The sequence below is a fragment of the Heptranchias perlo genome, chromosome X (assembly GCF_035084215.1).
Source record: "Heptranchias perlo isolate sHepPer1 chromosome X, sHepPer1.hap1, whole genome shotgun sequence".
Taxonomy (NCBI): Eukaryota; Metazoa; Chordata; class Chondrichthyes; order Hexanchiformes; family Hexanchidae; genus Heptranchias; species Heptranchias perlo.
Genome location: NC_090370.1, coordinates 25,397,758 through 25,420,279, shown reverse-complemented (window position 1 = coordinate 25,420,279; position 22,522 = coordinate 25,397,758). Strand labels below are relative to the sequence as shown.

At 42.6% G+C, this 22,522-nt stretch overlaps 2 protein-coding genes, 1 long non-coding RNA gene, 1 other non-coding gene and 1 pseudogene across 4 annotated transcripts; 4 read left to right on the top strand and 1 right to left on the bottom strand.

Moving 5' to 3' along the window:
- Positions 1–5,301, top strand: part of LOC137306989 (histone H2AX-like) — a 127,066-nt pseudogene extending 121,765 nt beyond the window's left edge.
- On the bottom strand, positions 4,265–4,336 carry trnag-ucc (transfer RNA glycine (anticodon UCC)). The gene has a single exon. It is a non-coding gene; the product is annotated as a tRNA-Gly (tRNA).
- A 2,493-nt stretch (positions 5,302–7,794) lies between the features above and the next one.
- On the top strand, positions 7,795–18,445 carry LOC137307099 (uncharacterized). The gene is made up of 4 exons (XR_010959035.1): positions 7,795–8,277; positions 8,654–8,739; positions 14,584–14,674; positions 18,183–18,445. It is a non-coding gene; the product is annotated as an uncharacterized lncRNA (long non-coding RNA).
- Positions 18,446–19,150: 705 nt separating this feature from the next.
- LOC137306931 (histone H2B 1/2-like) lies at positions 19,151–19,525 on the top strand. The gene has a single exon (XM_067976310.1). It carries the CDS (start codon positions 19,151–19,153, stop codon positions 19,523–19,525), a length of 375 nt encoding a protein of 124 aa, XP_067832411.1.
- Positions 19,526–20,732: 1,207 nt separating this feature from the next.
- LOC137307214 (histone H2A.J-like) lies at positions 20,733–21,122 on the top strand. The gene has a single exon (XM_067976617.1). The coding sequence runs from the start codon at positions 20,733–20,735 to the stop codon at positions 21,120–21,122; it is 390 nt and encodes a 129-aa protein (XP_067832718.1).
- Positions 21,123–22,522: the final 1,400 nt, after the last annotated feature.

Here is a 22,522-nt window from a genome sequence, read left to right as displayed (position 1 = left end):
TCATTCTGTTCCGTTTAGTGTTTCTCAGCATCACCCAGGACGCGCTCTTCCTCGCCACCAAAGCCATGGTGAGTGGTGCTGGTCTGGGCCCAGTATCACGGGGAAAGGAGTCAGGGGCGGCTTAATGACCAAACCTTAATTCCCAAAATTGATAATTTTGTAATAAAACAAAGAAGTTCGAAAACACAGTTCTCAAGCCCATCCACATCCGACAATAAAACCAACATGTGTGAGCACGTCGTCTGCAACAGGAAGTTCGAGTAATGACGGACAAACTTCTGCCATGTGGACCAGGCCTGAACCGTCCACTAAGAAGAAAACCAAATCGGAGACGAGGCAGTATAGTGAGGCTTTTTTGAAATGTGGTTTCATCAATTGTGCAAATGCAAACCATGATCCAAAGCCCCAGTGTGTTATTTGTAGCGAGGTGCTTGTAAACGAGAGTTTAAAACCGTCAAAATCAAATAGACATTTAGAAACAAAACATGGGGATCTCGTTGATCACCCGCTTGAATATTTTCAAAGGAAGCAACGGGGATTAAAGTTATCAGCACCAGTTCTTAATCGGTCAACTGCTCTGAATGATAAGGCGCAACTGGTGTCATATTTGGTCGCAAACCGTGTGGCAAAAGAGAAAATGGCCCTTACAGTTGCCGAAAAACTTATTTTTCCAGCATCTCTGGATATTGTGCGTACAATCTTCGACGAGAAGCCGACTGAAAAATTGAGAAGCATTTCTCGCAGTTATATGTCTCGGCGAATATGTTCTATTGCTGAGCATTTAGAATCCAAGCTTATTACTCGGTTACAGTCAGCCGGGGATTTTACTATCCAACTTCACGATAGTGCTGATATTTCAAATTGTGCAACACTGTGAGTTTATGTGAGATAGGTCGGAAGGTTGGCTGTATTGTCTAACTTTACCAACAAATACAGGAGCACAATATTCGAATCACTGCATGACTGTGTAGATGGAAAATACAAATTGGACTGGGCTAATTTCAAAGGAATTCCAAGTGATGGAGCAGCAAATATGACAGGTAGAAATAGTGGAGTCATGAGAAGAATATCTGAGGCAGCTGATCATGATGTTTGGAATCACTGTTTCATTCACCACGAAGCTTTGCCGTCCAAGTGTATTCTCCCTGATCTTATGGCAATACTGAAGGAAGTAGTGAAAATTGTAAATTTTTAAAAATTAAGCACACTGAACTGCAGGCTTTTTGAAGTGTTATGCTCAGAAATCAGGAGCTGAGCTTACTCATTTACTGTTTCACATTGAAGTACGATGGCTGTCACGGGGCAGAGTGCTTAGATCTGTGTCCGACCTCAGGAAGAGATTCACATTTTTTCCTGGTAGAGAAAGAGTCTAATATGACAAATTTGTTTTACGATGGCAGCTGGTTAATGAAGTTGTCATACCTGGCTGACATGTTCTCAATTTTAAACGAACTAAATTTGAAGTTACAAGGAAGAGGCAATGATTTGTTTCGACCTTGTGAACAGATACAAGCATTCAAAAAGTCATTAGAACTGTGGCAAGCCCGACTGAAAATTAATCACCCGAGCTATTCCATGTTCCCAACACTGTTACAACACATTGAGGAGAACAGCATCAAAGAAGAAAAAGGAAATGAAATGAAATGTTTCATACCTTTTTTTAAAAAAAGGTAATGCAATAATCATGGGCGATTTTAACTTTCATATAGATTGGACAAATCAAATTGGCAAAAATAACCTTGAAGAGGAGTTCATAGAGTGTATTAGGGAATATTTCTTCGACCAATACGTCGGGGAACCAACCAGGGAACAGGCCATCTTGGATTTGGTAATGGGGAACGAAACAGGATTAATTAATGATCTCAAAGTGAAGGATCCCTTGGGAAGCTGTGATCATAACATGATCGAATTTCACATCCAGTTTGACAACGAGAATCTTGGGATTGAAACTACTGTATAAAAGTTAAATAAGGGCAATTATAAAGGAATGAGGGCGGAATTGGCTAAAGTGGATTGGTAAACATATTAGATGGTATGATGATCGATAAGTAGTGGCAAACATTTAAAAATATATTTTATGACTCGCAACAAAAATGTATCCCTGTGAGGAGGAAAGACCCCACAAAAAGGGTGAACCAACCATGGCTAACGAAGGAAGTCAAGGATGGTATCAGGTTAAAAGAAAAAGCATACAACATGGCAAAGATTACTGGTAAGCCCGAAGATTGGGCACTGTTTCACATCCGGCCAACCTGTAACATGCAATATTAATGCACACTGGACCTCATCTGGTCAATGAGAAACATTTAATAATAATGAACAATTGACATTGGGCCACATTTGGTCCATCTGAAACATTTACTAATAATTCACATTGGAGACTTGCGCATAACTGGCCTCAGTGAAACATTTAGTAATAATGCACACTGGTCACTGGGGCATATCTGGTCAACGGAAACATTTAATAATAATGCACATTGAACACTGGGTCTGATATGGAAAACCTATAACATTTAATAATAATGCACACTGGGCACTGGGTTACATCTGGTTGACCTGTAACATTTAGTAATATTGTACACTGGACACTGGGTCACATCTTGTCAATGTGAAACATTTAATAATAATGCACAGTGGACAATGGGCCATATCTGGTCAATGAGAAACGTTTATTAATAATCTGCACTTGACTCTGGGCTACATATGGACAATCTGATGCACTCTGGAGACTGGGGCATATATCGCCATTGTAATACACTTAATAATAATGCACACTAGACACTGGGGTACAACGGGTCAATGTGAAACATGTAATTCTAATGTACACTGGAAATTGGGTCACATCTGGCCAATTTGAAACATTTAATAACAGTGCACACGGGACTCTCAACCACATCTGGTCAATGAGAAACATGTAATAATAATGCACACTGGCCGCTCGGTCACATCTGGTCACTGTCAATCATTTAACAACAATGTACAATGTACACTAGCCCACATCTGGTCAATGTGAAACATTCATTAATAATGCAGATTGGACACTGCCACATCTCGTCAACGTGTAACATTTAATAATAATGCACACTGGACCCTGGACCACATCTGGTCAATGAGATACATTTATTAATAATGATACACATTGGACACTGCAATGTCAATATGAAGCATTTAGTAATAATGCACATTAAACACTGGGCCAACTATGGTCAATGTGAAACATCGAATCTTAATGCACACCGGACACTGCATCACATCGTGTAACATTTAATAATGCACACTGGATACTGGGTCACATCTGAACAATGTGAAGCACTTAGGAGTAATGCACACTGGACAATGGGGCACATCATCGCAGACACGGACCAGCTTTCAGATGTACGCTGACAAAACCACCGCCTCCCTTGATCCTTCCAGGTCTTTGTTTTATCAGACCGACATCGTTTTTCAGATGAGCCACAATTTCCTCTGGTTACAATTGGAGAGTCTTTGGTCCCACAACTTCCACATCATTGCCACTGATTCCAACCCCATGCCTGGCTTTCGTCTGAGGCTGATCCTGACTGTTGATAACTGCGAAGCTTCTGACCCCATACCCGCTCCATACCAAAGACCGCCTACTTCTACATCCGTAACGTCCCACCTGCCGAGCCCATCTGCAACTAAAACCCTCAGCCATGGGTTTGAAACGTCTCTGGCCTTTGTTCTCCTCTCCGGCCTCTCCACAAACTTCAGCTCATCCAAAACTCTGCTGTCCGTATCCTATCCCGCACTAAGTCCCTCACCAATCACCCAAGTCCTCATTGACCTGCAATGGCTTCCTGTCTCCTGAGCCTGCAGTTTAATTTTTCTTTCTTGTATAAGAACACAAGTAATAGGAGCAGGAAGAGGCCATGAAGCCCCTCGAGCTGCTCCCGTATTCAATAAGATCATGGCTTATCGTCGTCCTTACCCTCCCTATCTCTGTAATCTCCTCCTGCTCCACAGCCCTTCCCTCTGCTCCTCCGCCTTTGGCCGCTGTTTGACCAATGTTTCCTTTAGCTGCCCTCTTCCTTTTTATATACTTGTGGAAGCTTTTACTGTCAGTTTTTATATTTCTTGCTAGTTTACTCTCATAATTTATTGTGTCTCTCTTTATTATTCTTTTAGTCATTCTATGCTGGTTTTTAAAGTTTTCCCAATCTTCGGGCTGACAGAGCTGAACTGCAACAAATTCGGCTGCAAACTTAGAGTTTCTGAAGAAAGCAGATGAATGTAAACATTGAATTGCGATGGCCGGGGATCAAACCCGGGTCAACTGCTTGGAAGGCAGCTATACTCACCACTATACCACCATCGCTGGAAATAATCATCAATAAAATAGTTTTTACCCATTCGATCCTGAACACACATTTTGTTCTTACTTTAAACTGGTTTCTGACGGATCTTTTCTCGCTCTGTTGCAGTTCCCGTTTCCGTCCAGTCGATGACGCCAAGCCCCAATCAATGGAAATTACACAACAGCCAGTAATTCTTCACCTGATATCGGACTGAAGAGATCGTCGATCCCTGCAATACTTGACCAGTGGAAATACACTTTGCCGCAACACATATCAGCCATCGAGTAAAGTTAAATAATTCATGAAATCATTACTGAGACCTGACTACCAACTGGGCACAAATGGCAGCTTAATATTCAAGTCTATAAGATCTTTAGAAAGGACAGAGAAGCAGGGAAAGGAGGAGGAGTAGCAATATTGCTAAAGGACAATATTACAGCAGTTGAAAGATAGAATATCAGTGAGGGTGGGGGGGGCAGTGTAAACACTTTGAGAGAGACCCATCAAAAGTGGCCCTCACTGCAATCCTCCAGAAGGTAGAAGGGCGAGCTCTGGAGGATTTCTTCATTCTTTGTGACAGTGTTTGTGAGATTGTGGAAATGTCTGGAAGAGGAAAATCCGGTGGTAAAACTCGGGCCAAGGCCAAGTCTCGCTCATCCCGGGCCGGACTGCAGTTACCTGTGGGCCGTGTTCACAGGTCCTGAGAAAGGGGAACTCTGCTGAATGTCTGGGTTCCGGAGCTCCGGTCTGTCAGGCTGCTGTGCTCAAGTATCTGACGGCTGAAATCCTCGAACTGGTCGGTAATGCGGCCCGCGACAACAAGAAGACCCGCATCATTCCCAGACACCTGCAACTAGCCGTCCGCAACGACGAGGAGCTCAACAAACTGCTGGGAGGGGTGACCATCGCTCAGGGCGGGGTGCTGCCTAATATCCAGGCCGTGCTGCTCCCGAAGAAAAGCGCTGGGAGCATCAAGAACAAGTGAAGCGGCCAAGATTTAATCTAATAACAGGGCAAGGACACGAACAAACTTATTAAATCATTTGAGGAAGGAACAGAAAGACAAGGTTCATGTCGTAGATGTGATAGATTTGGATTTTCCGAAGGCCTTCGATAATGTACCACATTGTAGACTCATGGCTGAGTTCAGAGCACGTGGAGTCAGTGGACAGGTGGTGGAATGGATCGGAAGCTGGCGACAAAACAGAAAACCGAGAATAGAGGTCCAGGGTCGGTACTCAGACTGGCAAAAGTTGGGAAGTGGAATTCCACAGGGATCGGTGCTGGGACCACTGTTCTTCACAATTTACAATAATGATTTGGATTCCGGAATCGGATGTACAATTTCAAAATTTGCCGATGACATCAAATTGGGGGGTGTATTTAATACAAAGGAAGAATGTGTCAAAATTCAAGAGGACATTAATAAACTTGCAGAATGAAGAATAAGGAGATCACATACTGTTTGGATAATAAGAGTCGAAACGGGATAGAGGAGCAAAGGGATCTCATGGTGCAGATGAACAAATTACTGAAAGTAGCGACGCTGGTGATAAAAAGGCAAATCAAACACTGGGATTAATTTCTGGAGGGATAGAATTGAAAAGCTAAGAAGTTATGTTAAACTAGTATGGAATCTTGGTTCGACCACATTTGGAATACTGCGAACATTTCTGGTCACCATATTACAGACATAGGGGCATTGGAGAAGATGCAAAAAAAGATTCACAAGGATGATACAAGAAATGAGAGGATATTCTTATCAGGAAAGGCTGAGCAGACTGGGTCTCGTTTCATTAGAAAAGACAAGGCTGATTTTAATTAATGATAGGGTTTCTTAGGATAGCTGAGGCCAATAGCATAGATGCATTTAAGGGGAAGATAGATCAGCACATGAGAGAGAAAGGAATAGAAGGATATGCCGATAGGGTTAGATGAAGTACGGAAGGAGGAGGCGCGTGAGCAGCATAAACGCCGGCATAGACCAATTGGGCCGAATGGCCTGGTTCTGTGCCGTAGTTTCGATGTAACTCGATGTAAAGGCTCTTTTCAGAGCCACCCACTGTATCTGTGAAAGGGCTGGTTACTGTCTGAAGGGAGACGCTGATATCATGCTACCAGTGCTGCTTTGAGCTGCTTTTGTCTCGGTGTGGACGAGATGAGGTATTAATGGGACTGGAGTCGGGGCACCGACCACAGTCCGGTACTTTAAACGGTGACTTATGGACCCCATGCTGGGCTCGTAAAGCATCACCAGAACTGCTCGACTAACCTTTCTACATCTGCGGCATTCAGCGCTTCACTCCGTTTCTGTTCTATTTTGTTGGATTATTTACATAACGCATCAAACTCACTGGGGAATCACTGAAATGTAACTCTGTACAGAAACAAATAACAGTGAACGGCCTGGTGCCCAGGAGATCAGAAATATTACTCGCCTTTCGCCTTGTTGACTGGTAAACCGTGTTTCGAGTCCACCGACCCGCGTTGGTTCCATATGGGGATCATGTCCAGCACTAGAGAGAGAGACAGAGCCTGTCAGTCTTACACTTCCTATCAGTGTGTTCATATCACGCTCAATATCTGTATCCAACCTTCATATCGAGCATCAGAGAGTGAGAGAGAAAGGAAGACAAATACGGTGAGAGAGCGAGCGGAGAGGCACAGTGCCACAGTATCAGTTCCAGACTGACCTGTGAGGTTGCGCTTTATCCAGAAAATCCCGTTGGAGAGACAGAAGATGCATTCTTATCTCTCACTGATATACCAGAGACGGACACACTATTAATCCCACACTCAGAGACAGTGCAGAGAGTGAGAAAAACAATGTGGGCCGAATTTAACCCTCTCTTGCCTGTTGCACTATATTCGGTTTTGCAGACCAGTTCCGTTCGCTATTACTCTCAGTGTTCCTGAGTTTCACTCTGATTATATTAATCTGGGACTGTTGCCGTCTGAGGTTAATCCCACACGGTCCCAGCAAATACACCGACTCCCATTTTTCTCCCATGTTTCTCCAGGATTGGTTTGAGAAATCCTGCCTTCAGTTTCGGAGTCACACGTTACTTAATTAGTAAAGGGGCCAAGAATGAACAGAACCCATTGTCTCATTTCAAAACGTCCCACTTTATCTGTGAAAGCCCCTTTACCATCAAAATATACCGAGAGAAACAGCAGGGATGGAAACATCCAGTTTAATCGTTGGAGATTGTAAAGTCAGTCTGGATTCCAGCGTCAGGCACTGGTGGAATCCCATCTGTTTCCCATTCTGGTGCCTGTTCCTGCACTGCCTGTGGACCCCATTCCCTCTGACCTTTCCCCCACTTCCTTTGCTCAGACTCTGAAAAATTCCAATTGGGGAAAGTTTCCATCGATTTTTGTGTTGGGAATTAAACCAGATATCTGCGCATGCGCGATTCAGCCCCGCCCCCAGCGCTGCTTGCTGGTGAGCAGAAGAGCGCATGCGCGCTCCCCTCCCCCAGCTCGGCCTGTGGGCGACATTCCCTCAGTGAGCGGAAGAAGATGGTTAAAAACAGCCGGGAATGGAGAGATCACGGCCCCCGGGGGAAGGGAGCAAAGAGCAGCCTCGTTACAGCAGCTCATCGCTTCGGGACCGTGTCCGCAGATGGGCTCAGAGATCGGCATTGAGTCCGGGGGAAGGTCAGGGGGAGTCCGGGGGCTGTTTGTAAGAGGCGGAGTGGATCAGGAACTGGTCCCGGAACATGGAGTGAGCGGGGAAGGAAGAGGTCATTCTCGGGCTGTGTGTGCACAGGGTGTGTCCAGAGTGAGGGAGAGAGAATGGGAAGAACCTGCTATTAAAACCATTGCTGCTTTCTCTCCCCAAACCAGGAGTGAATGGTGCTGGTTTAGTTCCAGTCTCACTCTGTTTATTGTTATTGGACAGTGAAGAGTGGAAACAGATGTGGGGAGTGAAACAAAGAGCATCAATTGCAGGCACCAGGTGAGAAGTGTGAAGGACACATTTTGAACAGCGGCTGTTTGCTTTCAGTTGAACGGTTAGTCCCATGGGAGAGGGGATTAGAAACCTGACCGGTACAAAGCTCCCTGCCCCATCGGGTAGTCCCATTCATGGATCAGTGCAGGGGTTGGGTTGTGTCTGGATGTTACTAAATTCTTTTAAAACCGCCCAACACACCTGGTGTACAGAAGCTGAGAGCTGCAGTACTGCAGTGGAGTTAGACACTGACACTGTTTGTATCACTGGAAATCATTTGTGAACATTAAAAATAATTATTAACAGAGATATTAAACTGATCACTTTTGCATTTTCTACCTCACTTGTTCTTGAGTTACAAGAGATACGTTTCTTTCTGCAGGCAAATATTTGAAGGATCCAGAATGAATGTGAAGTTTCCTCCACCCGAGGCAAAGGAACAGTGCAGCCAGCTCCTTCTCACACACAGTAGGTATATTGTCACTCACAGAGCACAGAGACACAGACAGTAATCAGGTCCACAGTCTCAGACAGCAGAAGCGGTCAGTCCCACACTGATCCCAGGTTCCAGAGACACATTTTCAATCCAACAGTCAAACAGAGCAGGTGAGGCAGACGCTGTTTCCATTTCCCCCGAACTCAGTCCTGCTGACAGGAAGATACAAAAATCCCAGTACAAAGTCACGCTTTCAGGATGTCAATTTCACAAAAGGGCAACATTAGCCATGGATTAAATACCAGATACCCCGAGATTATCATAGAAGTTACAACATGGAAACAGGCCCTTCAGCCCAACATGTCCATGTCGCCCAGTTGATACCACTAAGCTAGACCCAATTGCCTGCACTTGGACCATATCCCTCGATACCCATCTTACCCATGTAACTGTCCAAATGCTTTTTAAAAGACAAAATTGTACCCGCCTCTACTACTGCCTCTGGCAGCTCGTTCCAGACAATCACCACCCTTTGAGTGAAAAAATTGCCCCTCTGGACCCTTTTGTATCTCTCCCCTCTCACCTTAAATCTATGTCCCCTCGTTATAGACTCCCCTACCTTTGGGAAAAGATTTTGACTATCTACCTTATCTATGCCCCTCATTATTTTATGGACTTCTATAAGATCACCCCTAGAACTCCTACTCTCCAGGGAAAAAAGTCTCAGTCTATCCAACCTCTCCCGATAAGTCAAACCATCAAGTCCCGGTAGCATCCCAGTAAATCTTTTCTGCACTCTTTCTAGTTTAATAATATCCTTTCTATAATAGGGTGACCAGAACTGTACACAGTATTCCAAGTGTGGCCTTACTAATGTCTTGTACAACTTCAACAAGACATCCCAACTCCTGTATTCAATGTTCTGACCAATGAAACCAAGCATGCTGAATGCCTTCTTCACCACCCCATCCACCTGTGACTCCACTTTCAAGGAGCTATGAACCTGTACTCCTAGATCTCTTTGTTCTATAACTCTCCCCAACGCCCGACCGTTAACGGAGTAGGTCCTGGCCTGATTCGATCTACCAAAATGCATCACCTCACATTTATCTAAATTAAACTCTATCTGCCTTTCATCGGCCCACTGGCCCAATTTATCAAGATCCCGTTGCAATCCTAGATAACCTTCTTCACTGTCCACAATGCCACCAATCTTGGTGTCATCTGCAAACTTACTAACCATGCCTCCTAAATTCTCATCCAAATCATTAATATACATAACAAATAACAGCGGACGCAGCACCGATCCCTGAGGCACACCGCTGGTCACAGGCCTCCAGTTTGAAAAACAACCCTCCACAACCACCCTCTGTCTTCTGTCGCCAAGCCAATTTTTTTATCCAATTGGCTACCTCACCTTGGATCCCGTGAAATTTAACTTTATATAACAACCGACCAAATTGAATACCAGCCCAGAACTCTCACAAACACGTGAGTTTAATTAATGCAGTATCCATTTGAATAGCGTATCAAGAGATACAAATTGCAAGTCAAAACTCATGTACAGTATCAGATTGAGAAATGCTGTGACAGTGTAACCTGAGAAACAAATTAGATACCAGTTTATAATATACTCATAGTATGAGATTTAAAGATACAGTATCAATTCTATTAGCACAGACTGAGATACACATTACACATGAGTCCAAAAATATTCTCAAATAAAATTTAGAGATGCAGTATCAATTCCTTTCGAGCAGACAGATCTACACATTATAGACCAATTCCAAAATGTCACCATATCATTTTGAAAGATACATTATCATTCACAATATTACTCACAGAGATACAGGTTTAATAGTAGTTCAAAAAGCACACAAATTATCAGATTAAAAGCTCCAGCATCAAATTCTAAAGTGTGTCCATATTTACCAATTAAATAATGAGAAAAACTATTTAAGCATTAAGGTACTAATCCTACAATATTGAACATGATAATGTAATCTGAGAGAATAACTATGTACAGATACAGAATGAATCTCTCACACAGATACAGTACAGAGACACACAGACACAGAATGAATCCCACACTCACATACAGTACGAGAGACAGACAGACACAGAGTAAGTACCACACTCAAATATGGTACCAGACATGATAGATACAGAATGAATCCCACACAGGCATACAGCACCAAGGACTGACAGGTACTGAGTTCATCCCACAATCTCATAAAGCACTAGGGACTGAGAGGTAAAGTATGAATCCCACACTCACACACTGTACCAGAGACTGACAGATACAGAATGAATCCCACACTCACACACAGCACCAGAGACAGACAAATACAGAATGAATCCCACACTCACACACAGCACCAGAGACAGACAAATACAGAATGAATCCCACACTCACAAACAGTACCAGAGACTGACAGATACAGAATGAATCCCACACTCACTCACATCACCAGAGACAGACAGATACAGAATGAATCCCACACTCACAAACAGTACCAGAGACTGAGAGATACAGAATGAATCCCACGCTCACACACAGCACCAGAGACAGACAGATACAGAATGAATCCCACGCTCACACACAGCACCAGAGACTGACAGATACTGAATGAATCCCACACTCACACACAGTACCTGAGAATGGCAGATACTGAATGAATCCCATACTAACATAAATTATGAGAAACTGCATATATGGATGTAATTCAACACCCACACACAGTACTAGAGAATGTATATACTGAATGAATCCCACAGTTAAATTGAGTACCAGGGAGTGACAGATGCAGCATGAATCCCACACTCACACGCAGTACCAAGAGACTGAGAGATACAAAGTGAATCTCATAGTCACCTACATTAGTGCAGGCTGAGTTACAAATTACGTACCAGAGCAAAAATCTCATTGTGTCAGATTGAAAGATACAGTATCAAATCCACTAGTGCAGACTGAGCTACATATTAGATATATTGATATATTGGTAAATACTCAGAGTATTATACTGAAATAAACAGTATCAATACCATTGATACAGACTGAGCTACACATTACATACTCGTTCAAAAACCTCAAATGTTCAGACTGGAAGATACTGAATTAAAGAATGAATCCCACACTGAGATAAAGTACCAGAGACTGACAGACACAGAATGAATCCCACACTCACACTCAGTATCAGAGACTGACAGATACAGAATGAATCCATCACTGATATATAGTACTCCTGAGACTGAGAGATGCAGAATATACCCCATGCTCACAGCCAGTACCAGAGACTGACAGATATAGAATGAATCCTACACTCACATACAGTACCAGGAACAGAATGAATCTCACTCATGCACAGTACCAGAGTCTGACAGTTGTAGAATGAATCTCACACTCACACACAGCACCAGAGACAGACAGATACAGAATGAATCCCACACTCACACACAGCATCAGAGACTGACAGATACAGAATGAATCCCACACTCACACACAGTTCCAGAGTCTGACAGTTGTAGAATGAATCTCACACTCACGCAAAGTACCAGAGTCTGACAGATACAGAATGAATCTCACACTCGCATTACTGCGGACTGAGCTACACATTACATACCAGTCCAAAAATCTCATAGGGTCAGATTGAAAGATACAGTATCAATTCCATTGGTGCAGACCGAGCTACATATTCGATATATTGGTAAATACTCGTGTTATACTGAAATAAACATTATCAATACCATTGGTACAGACTGAGCTACACATTGCATACGAGTCCAAAAATCAAATAGATGATCAGACTGGAAGATATCGTTCAAATTCTATTAGCTTAACATTATATAACAGTCCAACAATCTCATACACTTTTAGACTGAAAGATACCGTATCGATTCTATTCGTGCAGACTGAGCCACACATTATAGAGCAGTCCAACAATCTCATACAATATCAGACTCAAAGATACAATATCGATTCCATTAGCACAGACTGAGCTATATGTTACTCACCAGTCCAAATATCTCATACAGTGTTAGACTCAGATGCAGAATTAATCCCATTATTGCAGTTTGAACGACACATTATATACCAGTCCAGTAATTTCAACGTGAACAGATTGAAAGGTACATTATCATTCACAATAGAGTTCAGAGATTAAGATGTAACACTGAGCCAAAACTCACACATGGTGCTTGATTAAAGAAAATCGAAAAGTGTATCTATATTAACAAATCAAATACTCGACGAAGAACTGTATCTACTTTGAAGTGGTAAAGATACAGTTTCAAATACGATACTGTAAACTGAAATAAGAACCCAAAATGAATCCAGACTTGCACATTGTCTCAGAGACTGAATTACAGAATGAATCCCTCACTGAGATAAAGTAGCAGAGAATGGCAGATACAGAATGTATCCCCCCCACACACAGACAGTACCAGAGACTGACAGATACAGAATTATTCCCAAACTCACATAAAGCACTTGAGACTGACAGATACAGAACGAATCCATCACTTATATATAGTACCTGAGAGTGACAGATGCAGAATATACCCCATGCTCACACTCAGCACCAGAGACTGACAGATACAGAAAGAATCCCAAACTCACGCACAGTACCAGAGACAGACAGATACACAATAAACCCCACTCTCATATACAGTACCTGAGACTGACCTCTAATGGACGTAAGCGAGAACTGTAAAAGAGCGGATCAAATTCACATTATCTGTCGTGGTGAGAGAAACAGGACAATGTGCATTTTGAGGAAAGTTTCTGTCTGTAACTTTTACTCTCGAATTTTTGCACTTTTTGACAGTGAAAAATGAAGACAATTTATTCATAATAAAGTTTTTGTTCCACTCGTTCAATAGTTGTGAATTTGCCACATTGCGCAGTATTTCTCTCTGATTTCTCAGGATACGATTTACATTGTTCCTCTATCCCATTTAGACTGTAATTTTTCAAGCAGTATGTGGCCTCCTTATTCCCTCCAGCGAAATGCAGCACCGCAAACCTTTCGATATTGAAATTCACTGGCCATTTACACAGCCATTCTGCAAGTTTATTTTGCCGCTGTCTTCCTCAGTGTTGACAATACCTCCTAAATCAATTACAAGAATTTAACACTGCGTTACAACTAATGTTTGGTCTAACAAAATGTACTTGCAGCTCGCCTCCATTCCCAATTTTTCTAAATCCCACTCGTGCAATATAATGTGAAGAATTAGTTTCTGTTCTGTCCCTCTCTCATCTGCAAACTTCACTGTCCCGGGGTTTGGGGACATCTACTGGCCGGAAGCAGAACTGGTCGGAACAAATTGCTGAAACCGGACAATGTGCAGTGTGAGCGTGTTTGTGATTGGTGGCAGGTACTAAATCTGATTTTTTAAACCTGCCCATTAACCTGTAGTGTTTGTTTCTGAAAAGTAAACAGAGCCGGACAGTAAGGATATGGGGAGTGAAACAAAGAGCATCTATGGCAGACATCAGGTGAGAAGGTTGAAGGACACATTTTAAACAGCGTCTGTTTTGTTTCAGTTCAATGGTTTGTCCCAAGGGAGTGGGAAACAGAAATCTGATATGATCAAAGGTCCCCGCCCCATCGGGTAGTCCCATTCATGGATCAGTGCAGGGGTTGGGTTGTGTCTGGATGTCACTAAATTGTTGTAAAACTGCCCAACACACCTGGTGTGCAGAAGCTGAGAGCTGCAGTACTGCAGTGGAGTCAGACACTGACACTGTTTGTATCGCTGGTTTTCATTTGTGGTTATTACAATGATTATTAACGGAGAGATTCAATTGATCACTTTTGTATTTTCTATTTCACCTGTTCTTGAATTACAAGAGAATCTTTTTCTTCCGACAGTCAAATCCTTGAAGGACCCAGAATCAGTGTGATGTTTACTCCACCCGAGGCACAAGGAGCAGTCAGTGCAGCCAGCTCCTTCTCACACACAGTAAGTACATTATCACTCACAGAGCACAGAGACACAGACAGGTCATCAGTCCCACAGTCTCAGACAGCAGAAATAGTCAGTCCCACACTGATCCCAATCCAACAGTGAAACAGAGCAGGAGAGACAGATGTAATTTCCATTTCACAACGATTCATTACAGCTGACCGGCAGATAAATAATTTCCAGTCTAAAATCACACCCAGTATCAGATTGAAAGGCACTCTGTCAATCTCACATTAGTTCAGCCTTAGCTACAAATTAAATACCAGATAGAATTGACACATTGGACTGATTGATAGGTACAGAATGAATCACAATCATGCACCCCAAGATTCAAATTAAATACCAGCCCACAACTCACACTCATTATAAGTTTAAAGATGCAATATTCATGCCACTATTGTACACTGAGATACAAATTAGATACCAGTTCAGATGTTACCCATAGTTGACTCACATATATGTCCAAAAACCTCATAGTGTCAGAATGAAATGTACAGTTTCAATTCATTCACTGCAGACTGAGGTACACATTAGATACCAGTCCAAAATTCTCATACAGTATAAGACTGAAAGACACAGTATCAACCCCAATTGTGCAGACTGAGCAACACATCACATACCAGTCCAAAAATCACAGTGCCAAGTTGAATGATACAGTATAACTTCCATAAGTGCAGATTGAGCTACACATTATATACAAGACCAATATTCACATGAATTATTGTACTGGAAGATAGAGTATCATTCCCATTCGTGCAGACTGAGGTACACATTAGTTACCTGTTCAAAAATCACATTGTGTCAAACTGAAAGTACAGTATCAATTCCTTTACTGCATACAGACGTTCACATCAGATACCTGTCCAAAAATCGGGTACAATATCAGACTGAAAGATATGGTATCGATGTGATTAGTACAGACTGACCTACATGTTACATACCAGTATAGAAATCTCACACAGTATCAGACTGTAAGATACAGTATCAATCCCATTAGTGCAGACTGAGGTATACATTAGATACCAGTCCAAAAGTCACATTCAGTAACAAATTGAAAGATACAGTATCAATTCCATTAGTGCAGACTGAACTACACCTTACTGTGTAATATATTTAGGCTGGTTTGTATCAGATTGAAAGGTACAGTATAAATTCCATTAGTGCAGACTGAGCTACACATTATATACCGTCCAAAAATCTGATACTTTATCAAACTGAAACATACAGCATGAATCCTATTAATGTAGGCTAAGCTACACATTACAAACGAGACCAAAAATCTCTTGCAGTGTCTGACTGAAAGTTGGAATGTCAATTCCATTCGTGCAGACTGAACCACACATTACACACCAGTCCAAAAATCTCATACAGTGTCAGACTGAAAGAAAGAGTGTCAATTCCATGAGTACAGAGTGAGCTGCACCTTACACACGAGTCCAAATATCTCATACCGTATCAGACTGAAAGAAAGAGTGTCAATTCCATTAGTACTGACTGAGCGACACCATAAATACCAGTCCAATAATTTCACAGTAAAAGACTGAAGTGTACATTATCATCACAGAGATTAAGATATAATCCGACAAAAAAACTCCCACACGTTGTTTGATTGAAACAAAATCCAAAAGTGTATCCATATTTACAAATTAATGCTACACAAAAGATTTGCATAAATTAGTGAATTAAAGATACAGTTTCAAGCACCATACTGCAGCCTGAAATAAGAATACAGAACGAATCCAGACTTGCACTTTGCCCAGAGACTGAGGTACAGAATGAATCCTACACTGAGATAAAATACCACAGATTGACAGATACAGAATGAATCCCACACTCACACACATTCCCACAGATTGACAGATACAGAATGAATCCCACACTCACACACATTCCCACAGATTGACAGAGACAGAATGAATCCCACACTCACAGACTGAACTGGCGACTGACGGATACAGAATTAATCCCACGCTCACACACAGTACCAGAAACTGACAGACAGAGAATTACTCTCACACTCACATACAATCTGACACCTACTGGCCATAAGTGAGAACTGTAACAAAGTGGAATAAATTCACATCATCTGTCGTTGTTTCAGATTCAGGACAATGTGCAATGTGAGGAAATAGTTTCTCTCTGTAACTTCTACTCTCAGATTTTTTCATGTTTTTCAGTGAAAAATTAGACAATTGATTCATAATAAAGTTTTTGTTTTGCTCATTCGAAAGTTGCCCCATTATATTTCACTCTCCATTGCACAATATTTCTGTCTGATTTCTCAGGACACGATTTATATTAATTCAAATAAACCGAACTGAAGCACAAATAAAAACTGAGCGCAAATCTGGAAGGTTCAACGGCGACCGTCAAAAGTGAAAGGGACAAAATACAGAAAAAATTAAAACCGAAAATGCTGGAAAGACTCAGCAGGTCCGGCAGCACCTGTGGAGAAGGGAGGCTCAGGTTAACGGTTCAGGACGATGACCCTTCAATAGATCAGAAAGGTTAATCCGATATAATTTAAATAAGGAAAAGGAATCATCAGAGGAAAAACTTCCGAAAATCAATTAATTTCACTGAATCCGAGCAATTGTGTCTCGTATCCACCGTACAGATCAGGGCAAATAATAATACAAAGGAACAGAGTTAAATTCAACATTATGCGGGAAATAAATGAATTTTAAAAGTATTTTTAATATAAATTAAACCCGTTTGTGTTTTGGAAACACTGTCCCTCTGAACATCATCAAATTCAGTTCCAGTCTTGGTGTTTCTGAATTCAGCGTGCTGGGATTCAAACCTGTTGGAATGAACTGCTTGGAAGGCAGCTATACTCACCATTATAGCGCCTTATTTCACCAGGAGGGAGAAGTGGAGTGTTTCTGTGGAGTTTCGGACTGAATTGCTCCCTTTGGGTTTCTGGCACTTTAATCATAGACAATAAATAGTTCCCAAACATCAGCCCCTGAACAGACACAACAAGCTGGTGGAATTTCTCATTCATAGATATTAAATAAGAGGATGGCAAAAACGAATAGGAAGAGGCTCGGAAGAAGTCACAAAACAATTCGGGAAGCAAACAGGAGCCAGGAAATCAAATTATCAAGGAATATAAAAAGAAATAGTAAATTGTTCCACTGACACAAAAATAACAAAAGGAAAATCAGAATTGATTGAGTGCCACTAAGTGATGCACAAGATAAACTCACAGGTAACGTCAGCGAAATGGCAGAAATGTTGAATTGTTACTTTGCCTCAGTATTTACCCGGGAGATTAACAGGGTGAATATATTAGAGGAAGAGGTCAATAAAGATATCAAGGCATTTATGTTCGAAAGTGTGGTTAAACTCCTGGTCCAGATAGATTGCATCTGTGCATATTAAATGAAGCAAGGGAAGAGATAGCAGAGGCATTGTTACATGCATCGGAAAAAATCATCAAAAAAGGAATAGTGCCAGAGGACTGGATGACAGCTAATGTGACTCTTATATTTTAAAACAGGATGTAGAACAAGTCTAGGGAACATAAGACCAGTTAACTAAAGGTCGGTGGGAGGATTGATCATGGAATCCTTTACCCAATGAAGCAACAGAAAAACATCTAGAAACCGAAAATATAACAAAGAATACTCAGCACAGATTTCAGAAAAGGAAAGCTTAACAGTTTGGCCAAAGGTTTGACAGTTTAAATTACAGTTCGACAGAACTTACCTGCTTTACAATTCTATTCCTCTGGAAATAAACCTCTGTGTTTGCTTTTTTATGGCCTTATCATCCTGTGCTGCTACTTTTAATCATTTATCAATCTGTACCCCGAAATCCCTTTGTTCTTCCACCCCATTTAGACTCTTAATTTCCAAGCAGTATGTGGCCTCCTTATTTCTCCGAGCAAAATGCACCACCTCACACCTTTTTATATGGAAATTCAATGGCCATTTCGACCGCCTTTCAGCAAGCTTATTAAAGTCTTCATGTATTTTGTTGCATTCTTCCTCAGTATCGGCTATAACCCCGAAATTAATTACAAGCATTTAATACAGCATTACAACTAATGATTTGTCTGACAAAATGTTCTCCATTCCCAGTTTATCGAAATCCCACTCGTGCAATATAATGTGAAGAATTAGTTTCTGTTCTGTCCCTCTCTCATCTGCAAACTTCACTGTCCCGGGGTTTGGGGACATCTACTGGCCGGAAGCAGAACTGCAACAGTTCGGAACAAATTGCTGAAACCGGACAATGTGCAGTGTGAGCGTGTTTGTAATTGGTGGCAGATACTAAATCTGATTGGTTTCTTCAGATATCCAATCAGAGAATGAAAATAATAGACGACGTTGCATCACTCCCAATGACCCAATCACAATCATTACCTTCACCCATCCTTCATTACCATAGGGCTGTGGGGCTGCCGATTTAATCCGAGCTCGGAGCGGATTTGGGTCATTTCTGGGTCTGAAATTGAGTTTGAAAATGCCTGAGGACAAGAAAGCAGCTCCCAAGAAGGGCGCCAAGAAAACCTTGAATAAAGCACCGGGCAAGGGCGGCAAGAAGCGGAGAAAGTCGAGGAAGGAGAGTTACTCCATCTACATCTGCAAAGTGATGAGGCAGGTTCACCCCGACACCGGCATCTCATCCAAGGCCATGAGCATCATGAACTCCTTTGTGAACGATATTTTCGAGCGCATCGCAGGTGAGGCTTCCCGCCTGGCCCATTACAACAAGCGGGCGACCATCAGCTCCCGGGAGATCCAGACCGCCGTGCGCCTGCTGCTGCCCGGGGAACTGGCCAAGCACGCCGTGTCAGAAGGGACAAAGGCAGTGACCAAATACACCAGCTCCAAGTAAAACTCAACAATTAACTGAAAAAAATTTTAAACACAAAGGCTCTTTTAAGAGCCGCCCACAGTCTCTCTGAAGACGCTGTACCGACACCTCTGTATGGAATCATTTTACTGTAGATAATTTGACACTAACGTTCTCTCTAACGGCAATTGATACCAGCTCAAATGCTAAATTTAAATCAGATAGATAGCTTTTTGGCAACGAAAGGTATGAAGGGATATGGGCCAATGGCAGGTGTATGGAGTTAGATCACAGATCAGCCATGATCTTATCAAATGGCGGAGCAGGAAAGAGGGGCTGAATGGCCGACTCCCTGTTCCTATGTTCTTGTGCTTTTGAAATTTCTCTTGAAATCTGTAAGATTCTCTCAATCACTGCCCAGTATAATCAGTGGATCGCTTTTTTATTCAGTCCCAATAACTAAAAACGTGTCCTTGATCCTCTCATTCCCGCTCATATTCCGCCCCTTCCCCCGCATCTGCCCCATCAGAGCCGTTTTAAGGCGGTGGATTACACTTCAGTCATTTCTTTCTCCTTGTCACCTTTGTTTGCTCATTATTCGGGAATATCACTTTCAGAACCGCAATCCTTTGTAAAGCAGCAATCCCGAAAGGGTGTTCACACCGAGTGCAGAACAGTCTAAAGACTCTGTCACTGTTCGGCTTCTTACACCAGGAGTCTCGGCTCCGGTTTCGATCGCGCTGCAGCTCCTGTGAACAGGGATCAATCCACAATCTGTGGTTTGTTACTTTTACAAAGATTGAGCTGGAATCTGTCCCGTTACAAAATGGGGCTTTATTCCCGCCCGATTGAAAGCGAAAGGTGAATGAAGGCGGATTTTAACCGGATTGTAAAAGATTCTGGAAGTTGTGACGGGAAATGTGGAATAACAGAGTAAAAGGAGAGAGATTTTTAAATCTTTGTCTTTACGCGACATTATTTACTAAATCCGCTTCTTGTGTTGGAAATATATTGGCGGGCTTTTCAAATTTCATAAACTGTTCAGTTCGGTATTTTCCGCCCTTTTCTCATTGCCGGCTATTGATTGGTGAATAAAGCAGCTCTCTGATTGGTTCAACGAACAGCCCATTGAGATTGCGAACAGTTGGACCAATCACAAGTGCCCCCACTGTATTCCTCCAGAAGGTATAAAAAGGGCGAGTTCGGGAGGATTTCTTCATTCTTTGTGAAAGTGTTTGAGATTGTGAAAATGTCTGGAAGAGGAAAAACCGGCGGTAAAGCTCGGGCCAAGGCCAAGTCTCGCTCATCCCGGGCCGGACTGCAGTTCCCTGTGGGCCGTGTTCACAGGCACCTGCGAAAGGGGAACTACGCTGAACGTGTGGGTGCCGGAGCCCCGGTCTATCTGGCCGCTGTGCTCGAGTATCTGACGGCTGAAATCCTCGAGCTGGCCGGCAACGCGGCCCGGGACAACAAGAAGACCCGCATCATCCCCAGACACCTGCAACTGGCCATCCGCAACGACGAGGAGCTCAACAAGCTCCTGGGACGGGTGACCATCGCTCAGGGCGGGGTGCTGCCTAATATCCAGGCCGTGCTGCTGCCGAAGAAAACCAGCAATGTGAGCACCAAGAGCAAGTAAAGCGGCCAAGATTTAATCTGATAACCCAAAGGCTCTTTTAAGAGCCACCCACTGTATCTATGAAAGGGCTGGTTACTGACTGAAGAGAGTCAGGGATCAATTTAATAAGGACTTGATTCCGATTCGAGAACTAACAATAACTTGTTGATTACAAATGATCCAGATCGGTCTGTTGAAGTACTCGCTTCCGGACAGCAGATGTCGCCAACCTCCAATAGATTGATATTTGCAGTTTGTGTGGTGAATGAGACAAAATATCAAAATTGTCATTAAACTGGGCGGGTGTGATACAGAAATACCTGGGACGTTTGATCATCGGCGTCAAGAGGCATTCTGTTGTGTTCCACCCAATAATATTTACTGTCTCATCCTCCGACAACACTTGCACGCTCTGTATTATTTTACCCAGATTTGTAAAGCAGAAGCTGACTGATGTGTTGATTATTGTGTCAGCGATTACTGAATCAGTGAATCACATTTGTCTGTTATTGGATGTGAGCGAGGGAATTATTCTGTTCCTGTGTCAGTTACGACTTCTTGCCGCCGTTGGCTGGTGCTTTACTGAAGGATTTCTTGGTGCCTTTCTTGGGAGCTGTTTTCTTGTCCTCAGGCATTTTCAAACTCAATTTCTGACCCAGAAATGACACAAATCCGCTCCGAGCTCGGATGAAATCGGCAGCCCCACAGCCCTATGCTAATGAGGGATGGGTGAAGGCAATGATTGTGATTGGACGGATGAGAGTGATGCCACGTGACATAGAAAATATGAGTAAGAGTCGGCCATTCCGGCCTTCGGGTCTGCTCTGCCATTCAAAATGATCATGGCTGATCGTCGAACTCAGAACCCTGTTCCCGCTTTTTCCCCATATAAAAACATAGGAACAGGAGTAGGCCATTCAGCCCCTCCTGCCTGCTCTGCCATTTGATAAGATCATGGCTGATCTGTGTTCTAACTCCATGTACTCGCCTTTGGCCCATATCCCTTAATACCTTTGGTTGCCATAAAGCTATCCATCTCAGATTTAAATTTAGCAATTGAGCTAGTATCAATTGCCGTTTGCGGAAGAGAGTTCCAAACTTTTACCACCCTTTGTGTGGAGAAATGTTTTCTAATCTCGCTCCTGAAAGGTCTGGCTCTAATATCCCTTGATCCCTTTAGCAGTATGAAATATATCCATCTCATTCTTGAACACATCTAATGACTTGGCCTCCACTGCCTTCTGTGGTAGAGAATTCCACAGGTTCACCACACTCTGAGTGAAGAATTTTCTCCTCATCTCGGTTCCAAATTGCATACTCCGTATCCTGAGACTCTGACCCCTGGTTCTGGACTCCCCAGCCATCGGGAACATCCTCCCTGCATTTGGTCTGTCCAGTCCTGTTAGAATTTGATATGTTTT

Excerpts from the sequence above, each read along its gene's own strand:
- LOC137307214 (XM_067976617.1), top strand. The coding sequence starts at position 20,733 with ATGTCTGGAAGAGGAAAAACCGGCGGTAAAGCTCGGGCCAAGGCCAAG.
- LOC137306931 (XM_067976310.1), top strand. The coding sequence starts at position 19,151 with ATGCCTGAGGACAAGAAAGCAGCTCCCAAGAAGGGCGCCAAGAAAACC.